Source organism: Eschrichtius robustus, chromosome 15 (assembly GCF_028021215.1).
Source record: "Eschrichtius robustus isolate mEscRob2 chromosome 15, mEscRob2.pri, whole genome shotgun sequence".
In the NCBI taxonomy this organism is placed as follows: domain Eukaryota; kingdom Metazoa; phylum Chordata; class Mammalia; order Artiodactyla; family Eschrichtiidae; genus Eschrichtius; species Eschrichtius robustus.
Genome location: NC_090838.1, coordinates 95,738,131 through 95,762,389, shown reverse-complemented (window position 1 = coordinate 95,762,389; position 24,259 = coordinate 95,738,131). Strand labels below are relative to the sequence as shown.

At 54.2% G+C, this 24,259-nt stretch overlaps 1 protein-coding gene across 4 annotated transcripts in view; it reads right to left on the bottom strand.

The window, feature by feature from the left end:
- Window positions 1–24,259, bottom strand: part of SH3RF3 (SH3 domain containing ring finger 3) — a 215,298-nt gene that overhangs the window by 97,377 nt on the left and 93,662 nt on the right. For all 4 annotated transcript variants that reach the window (XM_068564637.1, XM_068564638.1, XM_068564640.1 and 1 more), the window contains 2 exons: window positions 18,191–18,445; window positions 2,517–2,612 (listed from right to left, as the gene is read on the bottom strand). In XM_068564637.1, coding sequence (XP_068420738.1) covers window positions 2,517–2,612; window positions 18,191–18,445 — 351 coding nt within the window. The remainder of the gene's footprint in view (window positions 1–2,516; window positions 2,613–18,190; window positions 18,446–24,259) is intronic.

Here is a 24,259-nt window from a genome sequence, read left to right as displayed (position 1 = left end):
TCGGCCTCTGGGATGAGCCCGAGTCCCTTCCAGAGCAGGCGTGCCAGTGTGCCGAGCTCGGCCTCCCGCAGGGGCACCACTACCTGCCTCAGGTTCCCTACAAAATTTTTTCTTAGCTTCTTAAACTGCATTTTAAAGAGAAGTGCAAAAATGTTAGCTACACTACTTCACAGCTGCACAACCGCACCAGCACCTCCCAGATCAAGCTTCGAAGCCTCTCCACAGCCCGGGGGCCTCCCTCTTGCTTCTTGCGCTTGGTCTCCCCCAGGGTACCCCCTTCCATCAGCCGGGGGTGTGGGGGGAGTTCTGCTGCTCCTGAACTTTCTAAAAGGGAAAGTCTTCAGTGCACTCTGTTTTCCATCTGGTTTCTTTAAAAAATGTGTCCGTGAGCTGCATCCATGCTCTTAAACGTCCGTCCTTTCACCTTCTCTGCCCCCCATTGGGCAGATGTCCCAGCTCCACAACTCGTCTGAGTTAACTTCATTTTGGGGCGTTGTCACAGGCCCCTGGGATCTTTCTGTGAGTGGCTCCATGAGAGTCTGCCTTGGAAGAGGTTCCACTGGCCAAAGATGTCGGGGGCACAGACTCTCCACGTCTGGACAGCGCTGTGGTGGTTTCATGCATCGAGTTCTTGGGTCTGAAGCCGCAGATGGAGAAGACCACCTCCCAGAGTTGAAGCAAATGCACAAGTGAGGCCGGAGGTGCTGTGGACTGTGGTCCTCGCCGGGGTGGGAGGGGGCAGAGAGCAGAGTGTGTGTGTGCACGTGTGTGCACATGTGTGCCCCTCGCAAGTGTACCAGAGAGGGGAGTGTGTGTGCGGACTTACTGTTGGGGAGGGTCTGAGAGTCGCCCAGGGAGTTGCTTCAGAGTACATGTAAGAACCGCGGGTTCAGGACATGGAAGGGAAGGGGAGGAAAGGGCTGGAGATGAGGCTGGAAAAGCAGAGGCTAATAAGCGCAGAGAGACTGGGCCACCCACCCCAGCCAGCGGCCTTCATCTGGCAGGTACCGGAATCCACTGGCCCACAGGGCTCAGCAGGGGCGAAGCTGGCCATGTCCCCTGCATCGTGTGTGGCCCGCCCTGGGCTGGGGGAGCACAGGCTCTGAGCGAGGACGCTGGGGGCCGGGAGTGGAGCCCAGTTGAGAGCCGCCGGCCTGCGATGGCACCCGGCTCTGGGCCTCTGCGGAATGGGGGGCGGTCCTGCACACGTGGGGTGCGAGAGGCCGGACAAGGACTCCTCAGGAGGGTCCGGGGCCCACACCCCGTGAGCACTGGCTGAAACGACTCCCGGGGGTGACGCAGTGCGCACAGGCGCGGCGTGGGGTCAGCCTGGGGACGTGCGCATGCGGACATGTGCTGACAAACAGCAAACACACACACAGCCCATGGCGACCAGGGGCTGAAAGGTCAAAGGTTCTGAACGCTCCTCGCTTGGCCACCGCCCATAACTTATTCACTGGAAACCCAGAGCATCTCGGTCACAGAAAAGAGGCAGGAAGCCAACAAGCCTCAAACAAGCCCGAGCACGCTCCACTCCAGGGCTGGAGCTGAGGAGCCACCCCAAACCCCAAGTCCGGGGAGCCTCAACGTTCCCTTCAGCTGTTGGCCGTGTCCCCGGGGAAGCTGCTTCCTGTGGTGAGCTCTTCTCCCCGGGGTTCTGGGGGCAAGCCCAGCAGAACCTGGAGGGTCTCGGAGAAATGGGGCCGGGCCCAGGTTTCCCATGAGAAGTAGGGAAGATCCGCACGGGAGCCCTGCCTCATTGCCCACGTGGCAAGATGATGCGCTGGGACGGACCACCCCCAAGAGGCGGAGGCAGTTCTCACAGCCTCAGGGTTGAATAAAACCCACATGTCATCCCCATCTGAACTCAGATTACTGTGGGGTAACCTTCTTCCCCTGAGGAGAGGTCACCTCTGGTCTGGTGAAGCAAACAACAAACGGCAAGAGAGGGCGTGGGTCTGGGAGCCTGGCCTCACCACCATGTGCAGGAGGTGTGAGTCTGGGAGCCTGGCCTCACCTCCACGTGCAGGAGGTGTGAGTCTGGGAGCCTGGCCTCACCTCCACGTGCAGGAGGTGTGAGCCTGGGAGCCTGGCCTCACCTCCACGTGCAGGAGGTGTGAGCCTGGGAGCCTGGCCTCACCTCCACGCGCAGGAGGGGTGAGCCTGGGAGCCTGGCCTCACCTCCACGTGCAGGAGGGGTGAGCCTGGGAGCCTGGCCTCACCTCCACGTGCAGGAGGGGTGAGCCTGGGAGCCTGGCCTCACCTCCACGTGCAGGAGGTGTAAGTCTGGGAGCCTGGCCTCACCTCCATGTGCAGGAGGGGTGAGGGGTGAGCCTGGGAGCCTGGCCTCACCTCCACGTGCAGGAGGGGTGAGTCTGGGAGCCTGGCCTCACCTCCATGTGCAGGAGGGGTGAGTCTGGGAGCCTGGTCTCACCTCCACGTGCAGGAGGGGTGAGTCTGGGAGCCTGGCCTCACCTCCACGTGCGGGAGGGGTGAGCGTGGGAGCGCAGCCTTACCTCCACGTACAGCAGGGGGAAGATCCCGATCTTGTCTCCCAGCATTCCCTCCGCCCAGTTGTCATCCACTCTTCTGATTACAGTCAGGACTTCATCCTGGAATTGCCCCGTGCAGGCAAGCACAGGGACACGCACAAAAACAGAACCAAGAGATCGGTTAGTGTCATTGAAGGTAAGGAAAGACTCTAAGCGATGACTCATTCTGAGATCGGTCGTGAAAACCGTCCCTCCCCACATCTTCACCCAGGATCTCTCTTCCTCTCCCATATTGATTTTAGCGGCAAAGAGCCTCCAGGGGAAGTGTGTGATAATTCACAATCTAGTGAGCACTTTAAAATTCATGTTCCTAATATTTGCTTATAAATAAAATGGTTTTCAACAAATATAAATTCAACTAAGTATAAAACTTTCTATGTTCCTGCCTCCACCAAAGCACAAAAGATGACCCAATCCAACTCCATTTATTTAGAGTCGTGGAAGCTCTGAATAACCCTGTTAAATCCGTGTCGTGCCAGGCAAGTAGCAAGGACAGAGGCAGAAGGTGGGCAGACGCAGGAAGAAGGAGGGGTGTGAAGCAGGGACACAGGCGGGCGGTGAAGGAGGACTCGTCTGGTGCCCCCGGAGGTGCCACGAGCCGCGGGGACAGAAGACAAGGGCGGGGGAGAGGACGAGGAGCGAGGGGACGACCGGGCAGCAGCAAGCGTCGGGGGGCCATGCTGGTGCCGCACGGGGTGCAGTGGAACCGTCCATGGGCTGTCTGCCCAACCGCCCTCCACATCAAAACTGCCTGCCTTTATCCCCCAAGACCTGCATGGACCCCAGAGGCCTGCCTGGCGCTGCAGTGCGCTCAGGAGCTGACAGCCAGAGCAGCCTTGTGGGTCCGGCTGGGTCTGAAAGCACAGCCTGCCTTACCAAGGGGCCTTCGACCCCTTCGTGTGAAGCAGTGATGTGGGGTGTGGGCCCCTGGGGTCAGAGGGATGTTCCAGGCCAATGGACTTCCTGACATCACCGGAGAAGCTGCTTCCCCGCGAAAGGAGGGGCCGCACAGTTTGGGGAGTTTATCTGGGGCGAGGGGGGACGAGGTGATGGGCGCTGGACGTGCCTGCCAGAGGACATGGGGCGGGAAAGGCAAGGCCGGGAGTCTGTACTGGCAGGTCCCCATGCTCCCTTCCAAACCTCCCCCTCCTAGGGGTTTAGGGGACAGCGCAGGGGCAACCGCACCCCTCCTTCTCCAGGTCCTCACCCCAATTTCCCAGCTTAAACAAGTACCAAATAACAAGGGCTGTGTGACTTCAAAATATTTCTTTTCCCAATTGATACAGTCTAGAAAACGCAACAGACACTGAGGGAATCTAGGCTTTCCCACATTTCGGGGTGGCTGGTTCTCCACGGCAGGGTGACACCGACAAGGGTTTCCTTGTAGTCAGTGCTCGGCCATCAAGGCGGCGGGCTTTCCTGATAAGCATTAGGGCCAAAGTGGCCGAGTGGCTTGAGAAGGGATGAGCAGAGAGGGCACCCTGCTTATCTCACATAAAGTTCATGACCAGGAGAGCCCTGTACCCATAATAAACTCCACTCAGGCTCAGCCAAAGGGCGGCCCCCAAGACCTCGCCAACGGTGCAAAGGAAAAGGTAACTGAAGGCTTCCTACAAGCCAGAGCTTTTGCAAGAGCAAAATAAAACAAAAAAAGACACTTAATTTTGTAAAATTAAAAATTAAAAAGAAAAAATACCAGATTAATTTTGGTAAAAAATAAAATACCATAATATCTACACGGTTATTTGAGACTGGTCTAGAAATTAGAGCCATAGAAATAAAAGGAAAAAAATAGGAAGTATAAATATTGGGAAGAAAAATCATATGATTTTCTACCTAGAAAAATAGAGCAGTAGTTTAAAATTAGAATAAATAAGAATTTGAGAAAGGCTGATAATTTTAAAATAAATACATGAAAATCATTGGGTTTCCCATCTACCAGCGATAACCAGTTAGAAAATGTGATTAAAATTGGCTAATCATTAAAAAAACAAAGTTAATTCTCTAATTCACTGTATATGCCAAAATTAATTCCCTAAGTATTAAAGATTTAAATGTTAGAAAAAAACCTTGAATAACCAAGAAGAAAATGTGAATAGACGTTTAATCTTGAGGTGGGGAATGGTCTTAAGAAGTAAATAACAGGGGCTTCCCTGGTGGCGCAGTGGTTGAGAGTCTGCCTGCCAATGCAGGGGACACGGGTTCGAGCCCTGGTCTGGGAAGATTCCACATGCCACGGAGCAACTAAGTCCGTGAGCCACAACTACTGAGCCTGCGCGTCTGGAGCCTGTGCTCCGCAACAAGAGAGGCCGCGATAGTGAGAGGCCCGCGCACTGCGATGAAGAGTGGCCCCCGCTCGCCGCAGCTAAAGAAAGCCCTCGCACAGAAACGAAAGACCCAACACAGCCAAAAATAAATAAATAAAAACAAGCTCCTGCTTTAGAAAAAAAAAAAAAAGAAGTAAATAACAAAGATTTGGTTACAAAAAAATGAAATTCTCTATGTTAAGAACAGCAAGAACAAAACAAAAAGGGAAATACTCTAGAAAAATACTTGCAGGACAAACTGGAGACAAAGACCTAATATCCTTGCTACATAAGGACGTAAGAGACACAGCAGGAAAGAGAGACACATACTTTAAAAGAAAAACAGGCATTTTATGTCCAAATATCAACAAGGAAAAAAAAAATTACTAGACATCCTAAAAGGCAAAGAACAGTTTGAAGAGACAGAGCAAGCATCAGAACCAGACTCAGATATGGCAGGAATGGTGGAATTATCAAACAGGGAATTTAAAACAACTATGCTAAGGGCTCTAATACATTAAGTAGACAGCATGAAAGAACAGGTAGGCAATGCAAACTGAGAGATGGTAAGTCCAAGAAAGAACCAAAAAGAAATGCTGGAGATCAAAACACTGTAACAGAAATAAAGAATGCCTTTTATAAGCTTATTAGTAGATTTAACAGCTGAAGAAAGAATCTCTGAGTTTAAGGATGTCTCAACAGAAACTTCCAAAACCGCAAAGCAAAGAGAACAAAGACTGAAAAAGAAAATAAACAAAAACCCCAAACAGAACAGAATATCCCAAAACGGCAGGATAACTACAAGAGGTGTAATATACACGTAACAGGAATATAGGAAGGAGAAGAAAAAAAGGAACAAAAGAAATATTTGACACAATAATGACTGAGAATTCTCTACCCTGAAAAATAACCCTTCAATAGTGAGAAAGAAATAAAGACTTTCTGAGACAAACAAAAATTGAGGGAATGTGTTGCCCGTAGACCTGCCTTGCAAGAAATGTTAAAAGAAGTTCTTTAGAGAGAAGAAAAGTTACATAGGTCAAAACCTTGATTCTACATAAAGAAAGAACATTGGAGAAGGAATAAGTAAAGGAAAAATTAAAAAAACAGTTTGTTCAAAATAATAATAGCAACAATGTATCTAATTACATATGCTTATGTACATACCATATATATGTATATCATATATATAGTGTGTGTGTGTATATATATATATATATACACTTATGTATGTTTATATATAAGTTAAATGAATAACAGCAATGACAAAAAGGACAAGAGGAAGGAATTAGGATTATTTTGTGATTATAAGGTACCTGCACTACCTGTGAAACAGTACAGTGTTATCTGAATGTGGACCTGGATTAGTTGTAAATGCATATTGCAATCTCTAGGCCAACCACAAAAAAAGTTTTTTAAAGGTACAACTGATATGCTAAGACAGGAGAGAAAATGAAATCATTTAAATTGCCTAGTTAAAACTGCAAAAGGCAAAAAAAGGATGGAAAACAAAAACAGGAACAAAAGTCAAAGACAACAAATGTGGTAAATATTAATTCAACAATATCAATAATCACTTTGAATAGCAATAGTCTAAATCTACAAATTGAAAGACAGAGATTGTCAGTGTAGATCAAAAAAACAATACCCTACTATATGTTATGTACCAGAAGCCCATTTTAAATATAAAGATATATATAAATTAAAAGTAAAGAGATAAGGAAAGATATACCATGCTAACACTAATCAAAAGAAAGCAGGAGTAGCTATACTAATTTCAGGAAAAGCAAACTTCAAAGCAAGGAAAGTTATGAGGGATAAAAAGGGGCATTACATAATGATAAAGGTGTCAATTCTCCAGGAAGATAACAATCCTTAACATGCATGCACCTAACAACAGAGTGTCAAAACACGTGAAGCAAAAACTGATAGCGCTACAAGGAGAAACAGATGAATCCACTGTTACAGACTGGAGACTTCAATGCCCCACTATCAGAAATGAACGAACCAGCAGGCAGAAAATCAGTAAGGACCAAGCTGAACTCAACACCACCATCAATCAACTGGATATAATTGACATCTATAGACTACTTCATCCAGCAATGGCAAAATACACATTTTCTTTGAGGTCACATGAAACATTCACCAAGATAGATGACATTTTGGGCCATAAAACACACCTTAACAATGCTAAAAGAACAGAAACCATACAATGTCTGCTCTCAGACCACAGTGGAATTAAACTAGAAATCAATATCAGAAAGATAATTGGAAAATTCCAAAATACTTGGAATTAACACAATTCTAATAACATTTGGTTCAAAGAAGAAACATCAAGAGAAATCTTAAAATATTTTAAAACAAATGAAAATAAAAACACAATTCGTCAAAATTTATGGGCTGCAGTGAAAATAGTGCTTAAAGGTAAATTTATAACACTGAATGCATATATCAGGAAAGAAGAAAGATCTAAAATCAATAAACCAAGCTTCCACCATAGGAAACTAAAAGAGAAGAGCAAGTTAAATCCAAAGTAAGCGGAAGAAAAGAAGAAATAAAAATTAGAGCAGAAATCAATGAAGTTGAAAATATGAAATCAATAGAAAAAAAATCAACAAAGAGCTGCTATTTCAAAAGATCAATAAACTTAATTAGCTTCTAACCAGGATAACGAAGAAAAAAATAGAGGCAACACAAATTACTAATATTAGTAATGAAAGAGGGGACATTACCACAGATCTCATGGGCATTAAAAGGATAATAAAGAAATATTATGAACAATTCTATACCCACAAATTTAATAAACAAAGTGGACCAATTTCTTTAAAGACGCAATCTGCCAAAACTCACACAAGAAGAAATAGACAATCTGAGTAGGCCTATATCTGTTAAAGAAATTGAATCAATAATTAATAAACTTCCAAAACAGAAAGCACCAGACCCAGATGGGTTCTGAATTCTACCAACATTTAAGGAAGAAATTATGCCAAATTCTCTAACAATTTATTTCAGAAGACAGAAGCAGGAGGGCTACTTTCTATCTCATTCTATGAGGCCAGAATTATACAAACTAGACAAAGACACAGTAGGCAAAGAAAACTAAAATGTCTCTCATGAACATAGTTGCAAAAATCCTCAATAAAATATTAGCAAGTTGAATGCAACAAAGTATAAAAAGAACTATATAGCATGACCAACTAGGATTTATCCCAGATATGCAAGGCTGGTTTAACATTCAAAAATCAATTACTGTAATCCATCACCATCAACAGGCTAAAGAAGAAAAATCACATCCTCACATTAATAGATGCAGAAAAAGCATTTGACAAAATCAAACAATTCATGATTAAAAAAAAAAAACCTCTCAGTAAGCTAGAAATAGAGTGAAGCTTCCTCCACTTGAAAAGAACGTTCACAAAACCCTTCAGCTAACATCATACTTAATGGTGAGAAATGTGACGCTTTTCCTAAGATCAAGAACAAGGCAAGGATGTCCCCTCTAACCACAGCCTTTCAATATCATAGTCAAAGTCTTAGCTAATGCAATTAAAACAACAAAGGGAAACAAAAGGTATACAGATTGGGAAGAAAGAAACAAAACTGTCTTTGTTTGCAGATTACATGATTGTCTATGTAGAAAATCTGAAAGAATCAACAAAAAACTACAACCAATGAGCAATTATAGCAAGGTTTCAGAATATAAGATTAATATATGAAAGTTAAATATTTTTCTATATACTAGCAATGAACAAGGGGAATTTGACATTAAAAAATGTAATACTGTTTACATTAGCATGTAAAAAAATGAAACACTTAGGTATACATCTAACAAAATAAGTACAAGAGCTACATGAGGAATATTACAAAACTCTGGTGAAGAAAATCAAAGACGAACCAAGTAGAGAGATGTCTCACGTACATGGGTAGAAAGACTCGGTACTGTCACGATGTTCTTCTCAACTTCTAGATTCAATGCAATCCTGATAAAAATCTCAGCAAGCTTTTCTGTGGATGTTGACAAACTGATTCTAAACTTTATATGGAGACGCAAAAGACCCAGAATAGCCAACTCAACACTGACAGAAAAGAACAAAGACTGACACTATCCGACTTCAAGACTTACTATAAAGCTACAGTACTGAAGACAGTGTGGGATTGGCGATAGGATATAAAAACAGATCAATGGAACATAACAGAGAGCCCAGAAATAGACCCACATAAATGTAGTCAACTGATCTTTGATGAAGGAGCAAAGGCACTACAATGGAGCAAAGACAGTCTCTTCAACAAATGGTGCCAGAACAACTGGACATCCACATGTAAAAAAAAAAATGAATCTAGACACACACCTAACACCCTTCACAAAAATTAAGTCAACATGAATCATAGATCTAAATGTAAAATGCAAAACTATACAACTCTTAGAAGATAGCACAGGAGAAAATCTAGATGACCTTGGGTTTGGTGATGACTTTTGGATACAGCATCAAAGACTGGTCCATGAAAGAAAGAACTGATAAGCTGGACTTCATTAAAATTAAAAATTTCTCCTCTGTGAAAGACGCTGTCAAGAGAATAAAAGGACAAGCCACAGACTCGTGAAATATTTGCAAAAGACATATCTGATAAAGGACTATTATTCAAAATATACAAAGAACTCATAAAACTCAACAATAAGAAAACAAACAATTCGATTTAAAAATGGGCCAAATACCTTAACATACACCTCACTAAAGAAGACACACAGATGGCAAATAAGCACATGAAAAGATGGTCCACATGATATGTCATCAGGGAGATGCAAATTAACACAACAATGAGGTAACACTACATTCTATTAGAAAGGTCAAAATCCAGAACAATGACAGCACCAAATGCTGGTGAGGGTGTGAAGCAACAGGAACCCTCGTCACTGCTGGTGGGGATGCAGAAGAGCGCAGCCACTTTGGAAGACAGCCGGTGGTTTCTTACAAACCTAAACATACTCTTACCATACAATCCAGCAATCACACTCCTTGGCATTTACCCGATGGAGTTAAAAACTTACATCCACACAAAAAACCTGCACATGGATGTTCACAGCAACTAAACTTGGAAGCAACAAGATGTCCTTTAGTAGGTTAACGGATAGATAAAACTGTGGTCTATCCAGACGATGGAATATTATTCGGTGCTAAAAAGAAATGAGCTATCAAGCCATGAAAAGCCAGGGAGGAACCTTAAATGCATATGATTAAGAAGCCAGTCTGAAAAGGCTATATAGATTGTGCGATTCCAACTATATGACATTCTGGAAAAGGCAAAACTATGGAGACAGTAAAAGGAACAGTGGTTGCCAGGAGTTGGGGGGAAGGAGGGCGGAACAGGTGGAGCACAAAGGTTTTTAGGGCGGTAAAACTGCTCTGTATACTACACACGTGCATACGTGTCATTACACATTTGCCCAAACCCACAGGATATGTAACCCCAAGGGTGAACAATAATGTAAACTATGTGCTTTGGGGAATGCCAAGTGTCAGTGTGGGTTCAGCAGTTGTAACAATGTCCCACCTGGGGGGGGGGGGCGGTGGATAACAGGGTGGCTGCGCCTGCGCGGGGGCGCGGGCATCGGGAAATCCTGTACCTTGTGCATGAACACAACACTGCTCTACAAACAGAGTCTATTTAAAAAAAATAGCTAAAAGTACCCCAGACTGATGAACGCGAACATACTATAGCACTCACAAAATATAGGTGCAGTTCACACACGTACCGTGGAGAGGAAACAAAGTTGGACACGTGAGTAGGTTCTGCACGATCCGTTTATTGGAAGTTCAAGAACAGACATGCTCATCTACAGTGTTAGAAGACACGGAGGGAAGCTGGGTGCCGGGGTGCTGGCACCCCACCATTTCCCCACTGGGTAGTGATTATAGGACATATTCTTTCCAACCACCAAGCTGCATAATTTTGATTAGTACACTTGTCGGTACATTACACTATACTTAGATAAAAAGCTTGTTTTAAGGTCACAGTCTTTCCGGTGTGGACAAGCCACGGCACGCCCTGAATCCTGCCTGTGGCCCTGATGCACCTCTAAAGGGACGTTGCATCCTGAGGAAGCCAACACGAGGCGAAGAGTGTGAAGCACAGAAAACCGGAGAAGTGGGCACCAAGCCTGCGGGTTGAGGAGGCCAGGAGGGGCCGCGCCTTCATCACTGCACTGAGGATCCAGGCTCACTGCCGGCCACCCAGGAGGCTCCGGTGACTGAGAAGCAGACACAGCTCCAAGTAAGGGACAGCTGCCCCCAAAGGAGCCCCGCCTCTTAAGCCGGGGAGCTTGCCGTCACCCGAGGGCCACGAGGGGCCAAGCTACGCCTCCCCCAGCTCAGCAGCATCCCCCGGGCATCCCCTAGGTGCCCGGCACCAGGAGGAAAGCATCCCTCACCACGGAAAGCTCAGCACCCACGCGCAGGGCAAGTGCAGCAAAATCCCAGCGCAGTGCAGCACGTGGGTCCCGAATCCAGTCACATCAAACTGCTCCGGCGAGGCCGGGACATGAGCAGACGCAAATCCGGGCCGTGACCCGAGGACGTGGCAGGACCAGATGCTCCTCTTCAGCTCACGCAGTTTCGGGGGGGGAGGCCGGGCTCTGCAGGGGGCAGCCACACCCAGAACACCAGCAAGTGACTAACTTCCCGAGGTCGCGGAGGACGGGTTCCCGCCGCTCTGCTCTGCCTCTAACCCAGCTCTCGCCAGGGACACAACCTCGGTGAGGAGTGCTGAGCACCGGGCAGCACCGCAGAGCCACCAGCACCAAATGCCGTGGTCCTGCAGCCAACACCTTCTCCCGCCATCCACGCATGACCGGGAGAGCGATGCCTGGATCCCCGTCAGGCCTCGGATTTGCAGTCGTATTTCACAACCCCGGGGCCGGTGCTTTCACAAGGACAAGGACAGGGGAGGCACCTGCTCTGCGGCCTCTTGGGAATGCGGAGAACCACCGCCCCCAAACCCTAACTGCGTGAGACAGGGCGGGCCCGAGCCGCATGGCGCCCGCGTGCCACGGTCACGAGGGGCAGCCTGGCACGACGCCAGCTGAGCGGACGGACGAGCGGGGAGCTCTGCGCTGGGCCGTCGCCGTCCAGGCCCCCACACACTTCCAGGCCGGGCCGCGGAGTTGGCGTTGCAGGATCTGCCGGCCGTACCGTGCTGTCTCTGCCTCGTGCTCAACTCTCCTGTTTCAGGAGGGAAGCAGCCAGAGATGTGGAGCGTGACGGGGCCTGGCTGAGGGCCAGTGAGACTGTGGACGGACAGTGGGCAGGCTGGCCTGCACCCCGGGTCCCCAGCGCTGCCCGGTGCGGAGGAGCAAAGGGCCTCTTCCGGACACCACAACGCCCTGAGGGATGGCGGCGGGGCAGACAAGGTCTGGGCCAGTCTGGCAGCATCGAGGATTTTCTGGACAAAAGCTGCTTCCACGACATCATTTCACTTTCAGACGCACGACAACTTCACCTATAGGCTCCTCCGCAAGCGTTCCTCTCGCGGGTCAGGGGCCTTCCCTGTGCCGCCTCCCCGTCCCCCTGTTTCCAAGCTCTGAGGGACACCGAAGGCCAGGGCCCAGCGGCAGAGCTCCCTTGGAAGTGGGTGGCCTTGGGGTGGTCCCACGCGACCCTGAACACAGAGTGGTCATGGAAGGAGTGGACCGCCTTCCCGCACAGGCTCAGTGGGCAACGCACTTGCAAAGGAGTCGGGCACCACCTAAAGGGGCCTTAACTGCACTTCTGATTAACTCACCGAACTCCGCAGTGTTGGTACGTGATTCCTACCGGGGGGAAAGCCGAGCTGCAAACAGATGGGGCTGTTAGGAAGCCCAGGCCTGAGGCTTTCCCTCCCTGACCTGCCAGGAGGCTGGAGTCTCTGTCCTCCCTGAAGTCCCCAGACACCAAAGCGTGGCTGGTGGAGTGCACTGTCCTCAACACCACGTCAAAGGTATGTCTCACACTCCGAAGGCCCGGCCCAAAACACCCGGAGAGTTCCCGCAGCGGCTCCTCTGGGGCCTGACAGTTTCCTAAACACGCTGTGGGGCAGACCACACGCACGGAACCTGGACACGGGCCGGCTGCCCGCCCTCCCGGGGGCCTCCCTGCTCCTCCGCTCCTCTTACTTGCAACCAAGTGGCTTCTAAGAGACACCGAGGGTCAGACAACAGGATGGCCCTTCAGAAACGTGGCCACGCGGCCTGTCCGCTCAGCGCTGACGCCCACTCAGCCGGGCCACGGCCGCGGCCACCTCGCGCTGCCCCATCCCTGACAGTCCCTCACTGCCAGCCGCAGACAGAGCGCCGGTCACTCTGGTCCCAGAGAAAGGGGAAAATCCCAAAGGAAAGAGCTCACAAACCCCCTGCACCTTCTGCTGCAGACGCAGCACAGGACTCCCCCCGATGGCTCCGGGGTCCCAGGGGAGGCTCTGAAGGGACCGGCTGCTGGGCTGTCCCCTCCTTCCTGGCTTGTGCGCCGCAGCTTAGCTCCAGACGCTGCTGGGGGCTGGGAGGGCTCCTCCAACCCCGCCTGACGCCGAGAGAAGGGGCTGGGTGGGGACAGTCTTCAGAGCCCAACCTGCTCCGAGCCTCTGGGAGGTCGGTCCCCTTAGGAAAGCCGCCTCCTTGGAGGAGCCCGCAGGCTGCTGCCCAGCTGGAGGGCGGGTCCGGGAGCCGCCCAGCCAGAGCAGAATGCAGCACTGCCTGCTCCCTCAGGCTCACTCGCTTTGGTCACTAGGTCCCCGAGACTTCCAGCCCGGGAAGCATCCCAACTGCCCCTCAGGGCAGAGGACATGCAGTGGGTCTGGGCTGCCCACGACGGGCACGGCGGCCTTGACAGGAGGGCTGAGGGGTTCCACACCCCCGGGCAACCCTCTCCAAGACGCAGCCACCGGGACAATACAGGTACAGGCGACCCGTCCACAGAGTCTCAGCTCCAGGCGGCGGGGGTTTGTGGAGGAGTCCCATCTCCCCCACCACGAGCATCCTGGGCCAACACAAAAAGTGATGCGCATCTGACAGAAGCAGGAAGCCAGCGAGGGTGGAAGCCAGAACTGGTTGAGTGCCTATTTTGAGGTTGGTTCCCTAAATGCCTTTGTTCACTGAATCCTATCAACTCCATTTTATCATCAAAAAAGAGACTCAGAGGTGAAGTAAATGTCCCCAAATCACCATATAAAAGTAGAAGTGTCACAATTCGAATCCCTGTCTCACTCTAGAGTCCGAACCTCAAATACATTTGATTTCTATCCACCTACGTCTGTCTCCCAGTCAGAAGAACATAGTTTGGGATTAATGCTAGGTTCATTCACAAAGGAGAGAATCCCCACATTGGGGACGGACGATTAAACACTCAGCGGTGTAAGAGGATCACGTGGAAGGATATTGTGGTGACACCAGCAGGAGGGAAGTCTGCCCAAGTCAGGACAGCCGGTGGTGTTTTAAAAGGGCTTTGCTGGGCTTCCCTGGTGGCGCAGTGGTTGAGAATCTGCCTGCCAGTGCAGGGGACGCGGGTTCGAGCCCTGGTCTGGGAAGATCCCACATGCCGCCGAGCAACTGGGCCCGTGAGCCACAATTACTGAGCCTGCGCGTCTGGAGCCTGTGCTCCGCAACAAGAGAGGCCGCGATAGTGAGTGGCCCACGCTTGCCACAACTAGAGAAAGCCCTCGTACAGAAACGAAGACCCAACACAGCCATAAATTTAAAAAAATAAATAAATAAAAAACAACTCTAAAAGGGCTTTGCCAACTCAAAGCATCCCTCCGGCCATGCAGGGCTGGGCGGGTGGGAGGGTGTGAGATGGGGACTAGCAGGGAGCTGTCGCCGTGTCCACGGGTGCTGTGGCCTCTCCGAGGGGCCGGCGTAGTGATGGCGGGTCTCCAGTCTCCGCTGCAGGGCAGGTGCAGATGGCTCTGAGATGAGACACACGTGGGATCCTAAGGCCACAGGGCTGAGGCCACACAGGTGATCCCAAGTGCAAGGTCCCTGCACCCAGCAGCCCCTGACCCCAGCTCCTCCCCGTCACGTGGAAGGCACTGCACACGTGGGCCTCCGGGGACAGCTGGGAGCCACCGGCTGACAGAGCAGGGACGCTGCACTGTCTCCTTTTGTCTTTTTACCTGCACATGCCCAGCTTTTTGGAGTGGGACTGCTAAAAAGTTATAAATTGTGCTTTTCATAGCTGCTTTACAAGAAGTAATTATCCACTCTCTTCTTCAATGAAACAAAGGCTTTGGTTTTAGAATGACTTTAATTAATGCAATTTTAACAGGACTGTTCAGAAGCTGACACCAAGATAAAAACCTTGCTTTGATGCACACGCTTCAAGCCTTTGTAAACCTCATCGATCCCATCACAGTGAAGGTTTTTAAAGGTAAGTTAGCACCCTCCATGGGCTTTAGACACCCCTGCTTTCCTTGCTGAGTCCAGAAGGGAACATATCCAAACAACAAAACATTCCCTGGAGGCAAAACCAAGCTGGCTCGGACCATGTGGTCACTTCAGGTGACGAAACGGAGGCTGTTAGAACCAGCATTCCAGGCAGGTGGAGGGAATCCCTCAGGCTGCCATGTGGGGTGGCGGGGATGCGGAGGCGGGAGGCGTCTGGAGAGGAGAGATGAGAAAGAACAGGTGCTTGGGCGAGGGGGCTGCGCCCTAACCTAAGGCGGGGGGGGTAGAGTGGGAGCTGGTGAAACGCTTGTGTGAACACAGTGGGGAACACACGGGGGAGTCAAAGGACGGTCTTCACCGGGAATCACACCCAGGGGCCTCCAGCCCTCCAGGTTAATCCACAGACCGAGAGACAGCAAGCCCTGGAAGAGCAGCCTGAGGGATGCGTGGCCCAGCAGCTCCCACACCTCCGCTCCCCAAAACGGGCTCAAAGGTCAGGTCCCGGGGAGCCCTGAGGACCGCCCCCCTCGACAGCGCTGCCCGCACAGCCCAGGGCGCCGGGACCGCACCCCCACCGGGACGCAAAGTGGCAGCAGCGCCCACCACAGGACGAGTCTCAGAGAGCCATCCCGAGTTCTCACTGTTCCCACGAGGGCGGCTTTAATGTTTCTTTTGAAATACCTAACACTGACCGCCTCCTGATCAGACACCCCACACACCTCCTGGGTGACTCGCACAGCCCGTCACTCTCAGAAGCTGTCCCTGCCATTCCTGCCTCTCCCACCCGAAGTCAGGCTCCCCGGATACAGCACAGCTCCCGGTGGGATGAGCAGGCAGGTGCCCCTCTGTCCCCTGTCCAGTGGGCTCTGGTCTTCGCCCTGGAGTCGAGAGCCCCAGCAGAGGCCCGCACGCGGAGCCGGAGGCCTTCACCAGAGACGCTGGCTGCTCCGGCTCTGCGTGTGTCCGCTGGGTGAGCCTCCCGCCACCAAGGCTGTGGGCGGGGCCCTGTGTCTGTCCCTGTCCCTGTCAGCCCCTAACGGGTCTGTCTCCTTCAAGGCCTCGATCGACCCTGGGGGTGGCTGGGTCCCTGCTCTTGATCTTGAGTGAGAGCACGGAGCACCAGGGCCCAGGGTCTCTCTCAGGGTGGGCTGGGCAGAGGGGCGAGCGCGAGGGGCTCTGTCCGCCTGGCCTCACACTCTGCAGCCTGCGTTCCAGCCTCAGGAGGAGAGGGAGCGAGGGAGGGGGAGGCCTGACCCTGCGTCCAGGGAACCTGCAGGGCCAGATGACAGCTGGAATTAGCATCAGAACACCTTGATTGAAGGAAGACGGGAAGAGTGGAATCCCTGAATGAAAACAGATCATTCGTCGTCAGGCTGAACAATGGAACAAGACATAAATAGCAGCTGCAACAGCCTGCACAGAACAGGCCAATTGTGCTCAAAATGGAGCGCAGGTACTCACAGCCCTGCGGACAGCTTGGCACCACAGCCAAGCTCTGCTCTGAGCAGAGGAGAGAATCACAGTGAGCTGGAAGTGCGCTCCAAGGTCAAGATCTGAGCTGGAACCCAGTTCTGTGCTGACAACCGCGTGTGCAGAGAGACTGACAGAGACACAGGACACGAGGACGGAGGAGGGCCAGGCCCGTGCCAGCCTCGGGCAAGCGACGCAGCCTCTTAGCGCTGTGCTCTGCTAAGGAGCCACCGACCAAAGCCACCGCGCTGGCCAGGCACGGTAATAACCACTTGCATGAGTTCTCTCACAACAGGAGATCCTGAGGGGAACTCGGAACTAACAAGCTAACGCCGCCGGAAGGATTTGGGAGGGGTCGAAGGAGGGAGGGGACGCCAGCCCAGAATAAGCTCTGCCAACCTCCCAGAAACCCTCACGCTGGAATCCATCTTGGATGAGAGATGTGTGTGCCACCAGGAAGGGCCCTGAGTCAGACCAGATACAGGCCGAGAAAGATGACCAGCCAAAGACAGCCCGGGAACAAACCCGATCACCGTGGAGCCCGAGACTGCGAGCCGCGTGGCTGAGCAGTCCTCCTGGGTTCCCTGACCTGCTGCTCTCCTCCCGGGCGCCCCTTCCCCATGAAGTCTCCTGCTTCGTCAGCACGTGTGTCTCCTCGGACAGTTCATTTCCGAGTGTTAGACAGGAGCCCACTCTCGGGCCCTGGAAGGGGTCCCCCTTCCTACAACAGCTTCAACATCGGGAAGACAGGCTCCCACCTCTCCCCGGGGACCCTGGCGGGCAGTCATGAAGGTAATTAATCAATTGATGACGTAACTCGTTACTGACATCGGGGAGAAGCAGGTGTTCCAGAGTTCCAGGCGCCCCTGCCCTCCCAGCCCTGGAGTGGGAGGAGGTGAGGAAGCCAGGAAGGAGGCATGTTCACGAGGCCTGAGGCTGCCACCTCTGTCCTCCACGCTGCACCCCCGAGGCCGGCAGGCCAGAAACCAGGCCCCTCCACATCTCACCCGCACCCCAGGACGAGCGCACGGGAAATACTACTGGTTTGTCTAAGCGGGTCCCGTGGCCTCACTGGCCACCTCAAGCGGCCCAAGCACACGCATCCACCTCCTGTGCTCTCCAAGAGGGCGTGACGGGCTGGCCACTGGGCCCAGCTCCCACTCCCAGGACCCGACAGGGGGTCTCTGCCACAGTCTCCCCAGCAAGCCCCCTCCCAGGGCCTGTGAGCCCTGGGCACACAGTGACTCCGGCAACGAGGGTCCTGCTCCCGTAACCGGCAGGCGCCTGTCGGGCTGGGTGCCCGCTCCTTCCACCCGGCAGACCCTCAGCAAGGAGAAACCACTGCTCTCCCCACGGGGAGGCACAGGAGGGCCGGGATTCCCGCTGGCCAAGCGCCATGCCCAGGTTCCCTGCGGGGGCTGCCGTGGGAGGCGGGCGCGCTGGAACCCACTTACCTTGCTGAAGGTCAGGCAGTCCTTGTCCTGGTCTCTGTCCTTCATCTCGAAATCATAGAGTGCTTTGCCCTGGGGCGGGGCCTGGGGCAGGGGCCGCACGCCCTGGACGTAGCTGGCGGGCAGGAGGCCGTGGTACCAGCGCTCGTCCACCCGGTGCCGCAAGACCATGACGTCCCCCTCGCTGAACCTGAGGTCCCCGGGCTCCTTCCCCTCGCAGCTGTGCAGGGCTTTGCTGGGGGACGGCTGGGGAAGGCTCTGGAAGCAGAACACAGCGGTTACTCAGCAGCTGCCCACCCGGCCCGCCTGGCACCTGGCCTGAGGGGCCCCCAAGTCTGAAAGCCCAGGTTGGGGAGATACCTCAAGGGAGCAGCCCCCCATTCCAGGAACACGGGGCCAGGCCCTGCGGGACAGGGGGTCTGCAGAGGGTCCCGCGACAGGCCCCAGACCTCCACGCGGGCTGCCACACTCCGCAATGGAAGGACGCCGAGGAGGGCGCTGGGAGACCTTCATCCGAGGCGCAGAGGGAGATGGGACCCCTCGCCGGAAGGAAACGCAATCCCCCTGCCCGGGCTCTGGCTCCAGATACCCTGGGTGCTATTTCTATCCGCCAGATTTCCAACAACTACCATCCCACAGCGTCCCTTCCCTGAACCTCCACGGCAACTCAGAACGTGCGTCCAGGGGCTTTTCGAGCGGAGGAGACAGACTTGCAGGACCGTGCTGCACCCTCCCATGTCACTGCCTCACAGCCAGGGGCACGGGCTCGAGGTCCACAAGGGACCCCCAGGGCTGGGAGCTGTAACGAGGGGTTCCGGCCGTCACGGACCCCTGCCCCCCGCCCGCCACGGCTCCCAGCTTCCTGAGGCCACGGCAGCCTCGTCCACAAGTACAATTTCAAGAGCCTGAGACAGGATCCTCTTCAGGTCATGGGATGCGCCCACCCTCCTGTCAAAGGTCAGCCAACCCACCCACCTGTCTGACCTGCCATCTGGCCACAAGCAGAGCCCTGGGCTCCCTGCTCTTCAGCAACGAGGGGTCCGGGTTTCTCTCCCCCTTCTCTGCAGCAGCCAAGTTCCGCTCAGCTGAGCAGCCTTGCCAAAGGTAAGCTGCCCGCCAGGAAAAGCACACGGAGCCTCACCTCGTCCCTGTGTCCACACCCAACAGCTCCCCAGCAGAGGCCGTGTTTCCTCCCCAGGGCTGCCCGGCCAGGATCCTTTTGCTGATTGAATCCACCTACACAGAGGCACAAAGCCCGAAGCCGCTGCATACAAGAGGCTCTCCGAGGAGACGCGACAGCGCGCAGGCCGGTCTCTGCGCTGATGCCTCCGCAACACCCGGGACGGCAGTGGAGAGAGGACCTGCGGCAGAGGGACGCTCGGCCACCACCAGCCAGGACCACAGCAGCACCAGAGGGCTTTCCTGGAGGAACCCAAGGGGGAAAAGCCACAGCCAGCTCTGTGCTGGGGCACGACGGGCGAGCTCAGGGAGAGCGATGGCCAGGAGAGAAAGGGAGCCACGTGACTCCACGGCCAGGGGGCAGCGAGCCCTGCCGTTGGCGCTCCATCAGGACACTCGGTCCCCCCCACCGCCCCCCATCTGGCAACACCTGGAGACATTTCTGGTCGTCATACTGGGAGGTGGGTGCTCAGGATGGGCCCACCCAGAGCTCCTGGCTGAGTGTCCGTCTGAACCCCACCCCGCCCCTGAGGTTAAATTTCCCAAAATTAAGGAGCTTCCTCGTCCTACGTGAACTTTCAGTCCTTCACAACTAGAAGCCTTTGTTTTCGCAGTGGGCGTGTTTCACCGGTGACCCTGGAGAAGCTGGGACACCCATCAAGGTGAGAGGTGTCGGGGGACCTCCTGCCGCCCTGGAGCGTGGGCTAGGCGAGCGCACACCCCCCCATCCTTTCACATCCCCCCCCACAAGGGCCACGCTCGAGAGCTGCTCTCTCACAGCCACAGATGGAGGCCAGCTGGGAATCGTCCCCACCGGGGAATAAATGAGAGCAGAAGGGCCGGACCCACCCTCCCCGCCTGCGGGCCCTGCGCCCGCCACGCCCTCCCACGCCCCCCCACGCCGTCCCGTGCAGGGGACGCTGAACTTCCCCGGGCCTGCGCACCACCCCACCAGCCCCGATACAGAGGCCGCGGGCATGCACGGAGGGTCAGCGGAGGGGCACCGAGGTGCCACCCCGGCTCCGGCCCGTGTGGCCCGCACTCCGGACGTTCAAGGGGGGCTTTGTCCTCCGCCAATTCTGCAGAGCGGGCACGGCCCCCCGAGCCGGTCTGCGTGCGGGCCCTGGCCTCCCGGGCCGGCCTCTACCAGCCTCTAGGCTGGCTGTGACCGCAAAGATCTGCGCTTCCAACTTCCCTCCCACGAGGTGATTCAGGTCAACCCAGCTGCAGGCTCCACACCCCTGCCTGGCCCTGCGCGCCTCACCCCCGCCGCTGAGGGCGCGCTTCTGCTGCCCCCGCGCCCGCCTTAGCCGCAAGCGCGGCTGCCCCCGCCGCCGAGGGCCCTCCGGGGACCCGCGCGCCCCGCTTCCACCCCACCGCCCGGCCCTCCCCTCTCCTGCCTCGTACCTGGGCCCCGCGCTCTCCCCCTCCTGGGGTCCGCAGGGCGCCCTCCGCCCACCGTGGTTCCCCCGCTAAACCAGGGGCTCCGGAACAGGCCGCAGCGCTTGCCCGGCCGCCCCGGGCGCTCCTGAGACACGCTGAGGAGAGGCGGGTGAGAGAGCGGCCAACGACAGATGTGTCCTGGCAACCGCTGGGAGCCGCGCGCCTTTGGATCTGGGAAACGCCGGGCCGAGCCTGGGGTGAGCGGAGGAGAGGCGCCAATCACCTCCCGGAAAGGGGCAGGAGCGGGCCTCTGCCACTGCCTCAGGCAGCCGCCCTGACCCCGAGGTCAGAGCGCGGGGCCGGGAGCCAGCAGGCAACCTCACCGGCTCCGGCCGGCCTGCTGAGGCAACCACGCCCCGCCTGCTCCCGCCGGCCAACCAGGAGGCCGCGAGAGAGCGAGGAGGCGGGAGCAGGACGGGCAGCGCGGGAGACACCCCTCACTAACCCCCGCCCCAGACCGCGGAGACCAGGGGGCGGAAGCCTCTCTCAGACTCGGGCTGCGCTCCTGGGAGGGAAGAATAAGAGACGCCGCTAGAGGGGCAGCTGCCCCTGGACCGACCTCCCAGCCCAGCACTGCTCAGAGCCGGTGGCTCTCGGCACCTCCGGCCTCTCATCTTCAGAGACCTTGATGACGTGAGCTGATGAGTCCCCGATGAGGGCCCAGGGCAGGCGGACGCTCTGACAGGGGAAGACTCCGCAGACGTCACGGCAGCAGCCAGAGGAGCCCTGAGAGCAGCCCCTGGCCCAGGCCGAGGACGTCCACGGGGTCTCTGCAGCCGGTCCCTCTAAGGCCTCACCGCGCACTCCCCTCGGAGGAACCGCGAGTCCAACACTGCCATGGAGCCCCCCTCTGGAGGCTTGAGACGTTCAGGAAACAAAATACAATAAAAGGGAAATGAAAGAGAAAGGCAACTGGGATGCCTACAGGATAATTAACAGCCACCCCGTGGGGCGTTCGTGATAATTAAGACAGATGCCATCAATCTCACGGCTCACGACTCGGACGTGGAGGAGCTACGGGATCTCACGCGTGCACAGCAGCCCCAGCTCTGTCTTTCACTGGGATCGACGTGTAGGCGGGCTTTACAGACGCCCTGCTTGCACCAGGCTGCCCACGAGGCTCCCGAGGGGGCTGCCCGGGACCGGGTCTCACTGCCCAACCCCCCAGCAAGTTGGGGTGAAGAGTGTGGACACGGAACTCACTCAGCCTTTAGACCCTAAGGACGCACCGGTTCTCCTCCCACGCTGCTCCCCGGGGCGGCACGTGTTACCAGTGGAGGCCCCGGGACTATCTGCCCCCAGGACAGATACCACGTGCTTTCGTTTGCCGTTGCATCCCTGACCCTGGCCTGGTACAGATCACACGCTCAAAACACCTACCGAACGGATAACCCTGTGGGCTGCCAAGCCAATCCCCGGACTAGGGCCTGGCTGAGGGCCTCGGCCTGGAAGGACTTTTCCCAGGATGGGAGGTCCAGGATCCATGCAGCTCTAAATCCTGTTGTTAACACCGGCCGGGCCCAGAGGACCCGAGGAAATCCCAGTGATCATTCAAAGAGGAGCCAGGCTGAGCGAAGGCTTGGAGATGGAGACCCAGGGCCTGGCCTCCTGGGGGAGACACAGCCGGGTGAGGTCTCTGGAGCGTGAGTGGGCCGCAGGGGGAGAGCGCCCAGCCCCAACCAACCAAGCGTCACGGGATCTGAGAAGGCAGCAGAGACAGCCAGTTGTCCCCCGAGTCCACCTGACCCTCCTGTCGGGGAGAACGTTCCAAGTTTCAACTGGGGCCAAGCTCACCAGCTAAGACCCTTACCTCCCAGCCTTGCTCGCAAGGAGCCTTGGCCACACGTCAAAATTCCAGTCAATGGAGGCAAGCGAGAGGGACTTGTGCCAATTCTGGGCTGTGTTGTGTTTGGTAATGACATTTTTTTTTTTTTTGAGTCTTTATCGAATTTGTTACAACATTGCTTCTCGTTTTTTTTTATGTTTTGGTTTTCTGGCTGTGAGGCATGTGGGAGCTTAGCTCCCCGACCAGGGATCGAACCCGAACCCCTCGCGTTGGAAGGTGAAGTCCCAACCACTGGACACCAGGGAAGTCCCCTGTAATGCCATTTAGAAGGAAATTCCAATTCCTGTCCCTCCGCTCCTGTGGCTTGAACAGCATGGTGGGGGTGGGCGGGGGCAGCTTTTCCCACCAAGATTACACTCCAAGCAAAGGAGGGACGGCCCCGGGTCCTCAGATGACGCTGTGGAGCAGAGCCTGGATGTCACGGGAAAACAGGAAACTTCATCCTGATTGAGCCGCCATGTTTTGGGATCCTTCTCATCAGCAGCTTAGCCTGTATCCTGGCTAATCCGAGGGATCTGAGGTGCGAGTTACGATTTCTATGCTCATAAGCGGTTTTCAAGCCAAAGTGTTTACTCTGACATCGCCGTGGAGGTTGTCACATGTATACTTTCCTTCTAACACAGATGCTCTCAGATTTACAATTACCTGAAAAGGCACGTGTTAATAATGTATTTAACCAGAACATCCCTGTTTGTCTCCCAGTTTACAAATTTCACCTGTAATGAAGCTGTCACTATATCACACTCCAGCTGGGAGGTCCCTGGGTTTCACCTTTATTGTTGGTTAAATTTTGAGTTCCTTCTTCCCTTTTTCTTATTAAAAGCTACCCTCGGATCCTGGCTCTTTCTTTGATCCTTTCGTGCTGTTGGTTTCTTCCTTCCTTGTGTTTGGACGCTCGCTTCTCCGAGAATTTATGGAACAGCACGCTGCACCAGGTCCCGCACCAGGCTCTGTGCTGCAGGGAGTAAAACATCCCCCACCCAGAAGGTCACGGAAACATGCGACTGAGACAAGTGCACAATGTGTCCCCACGCAGGTGGGCGGAGGGCCCACCAAGGGCTGCCCTGTGATGTGACCACGAGGGCAGAAGCTGCCTTTAGCTGAGTTTCATGTTTCAGCGAGATTAAGGAGGCTTAAAGAGCCAACGTACCTTTCTTTTTCTTCTTCACCTTTTTTCTTCCTGTTCCCAGACTCCGGCAAAGGCTGTCTCTCAAGTGTCTGCTCCACTCTCTCGGGGGCAGATTCCCCCATGCTCCTGCTGTTCTGCTGGAAGGTGGTGAACTGTCAGGGGAGGTGGGATCCGAGGGGGACCCCTGGGCCTGGCGGAGGCGCCCCGCGGCTACGGGCACGAACGGGGCTGTACAGGCAGAGCCACCGCTGCGCCAGGTCAGGGGTGCGGCTCGCGCGAGCTCTGCTCCAGTGAGCTGATACAACCCGATAACAAAACCATCCTGTCGTAAGAAGAAAAAAGCCTCTTCGAATGGCACCCTCCTCTTCGCAGAATTTATGCTTCAGCACTCAATTCACCCTTCCGAGGGCGCGAAGCCCGTGTCTAAGCCACCGCGGAACTCCGGCTGGAAAGAGACAAGGGCTCAAAACCCAGT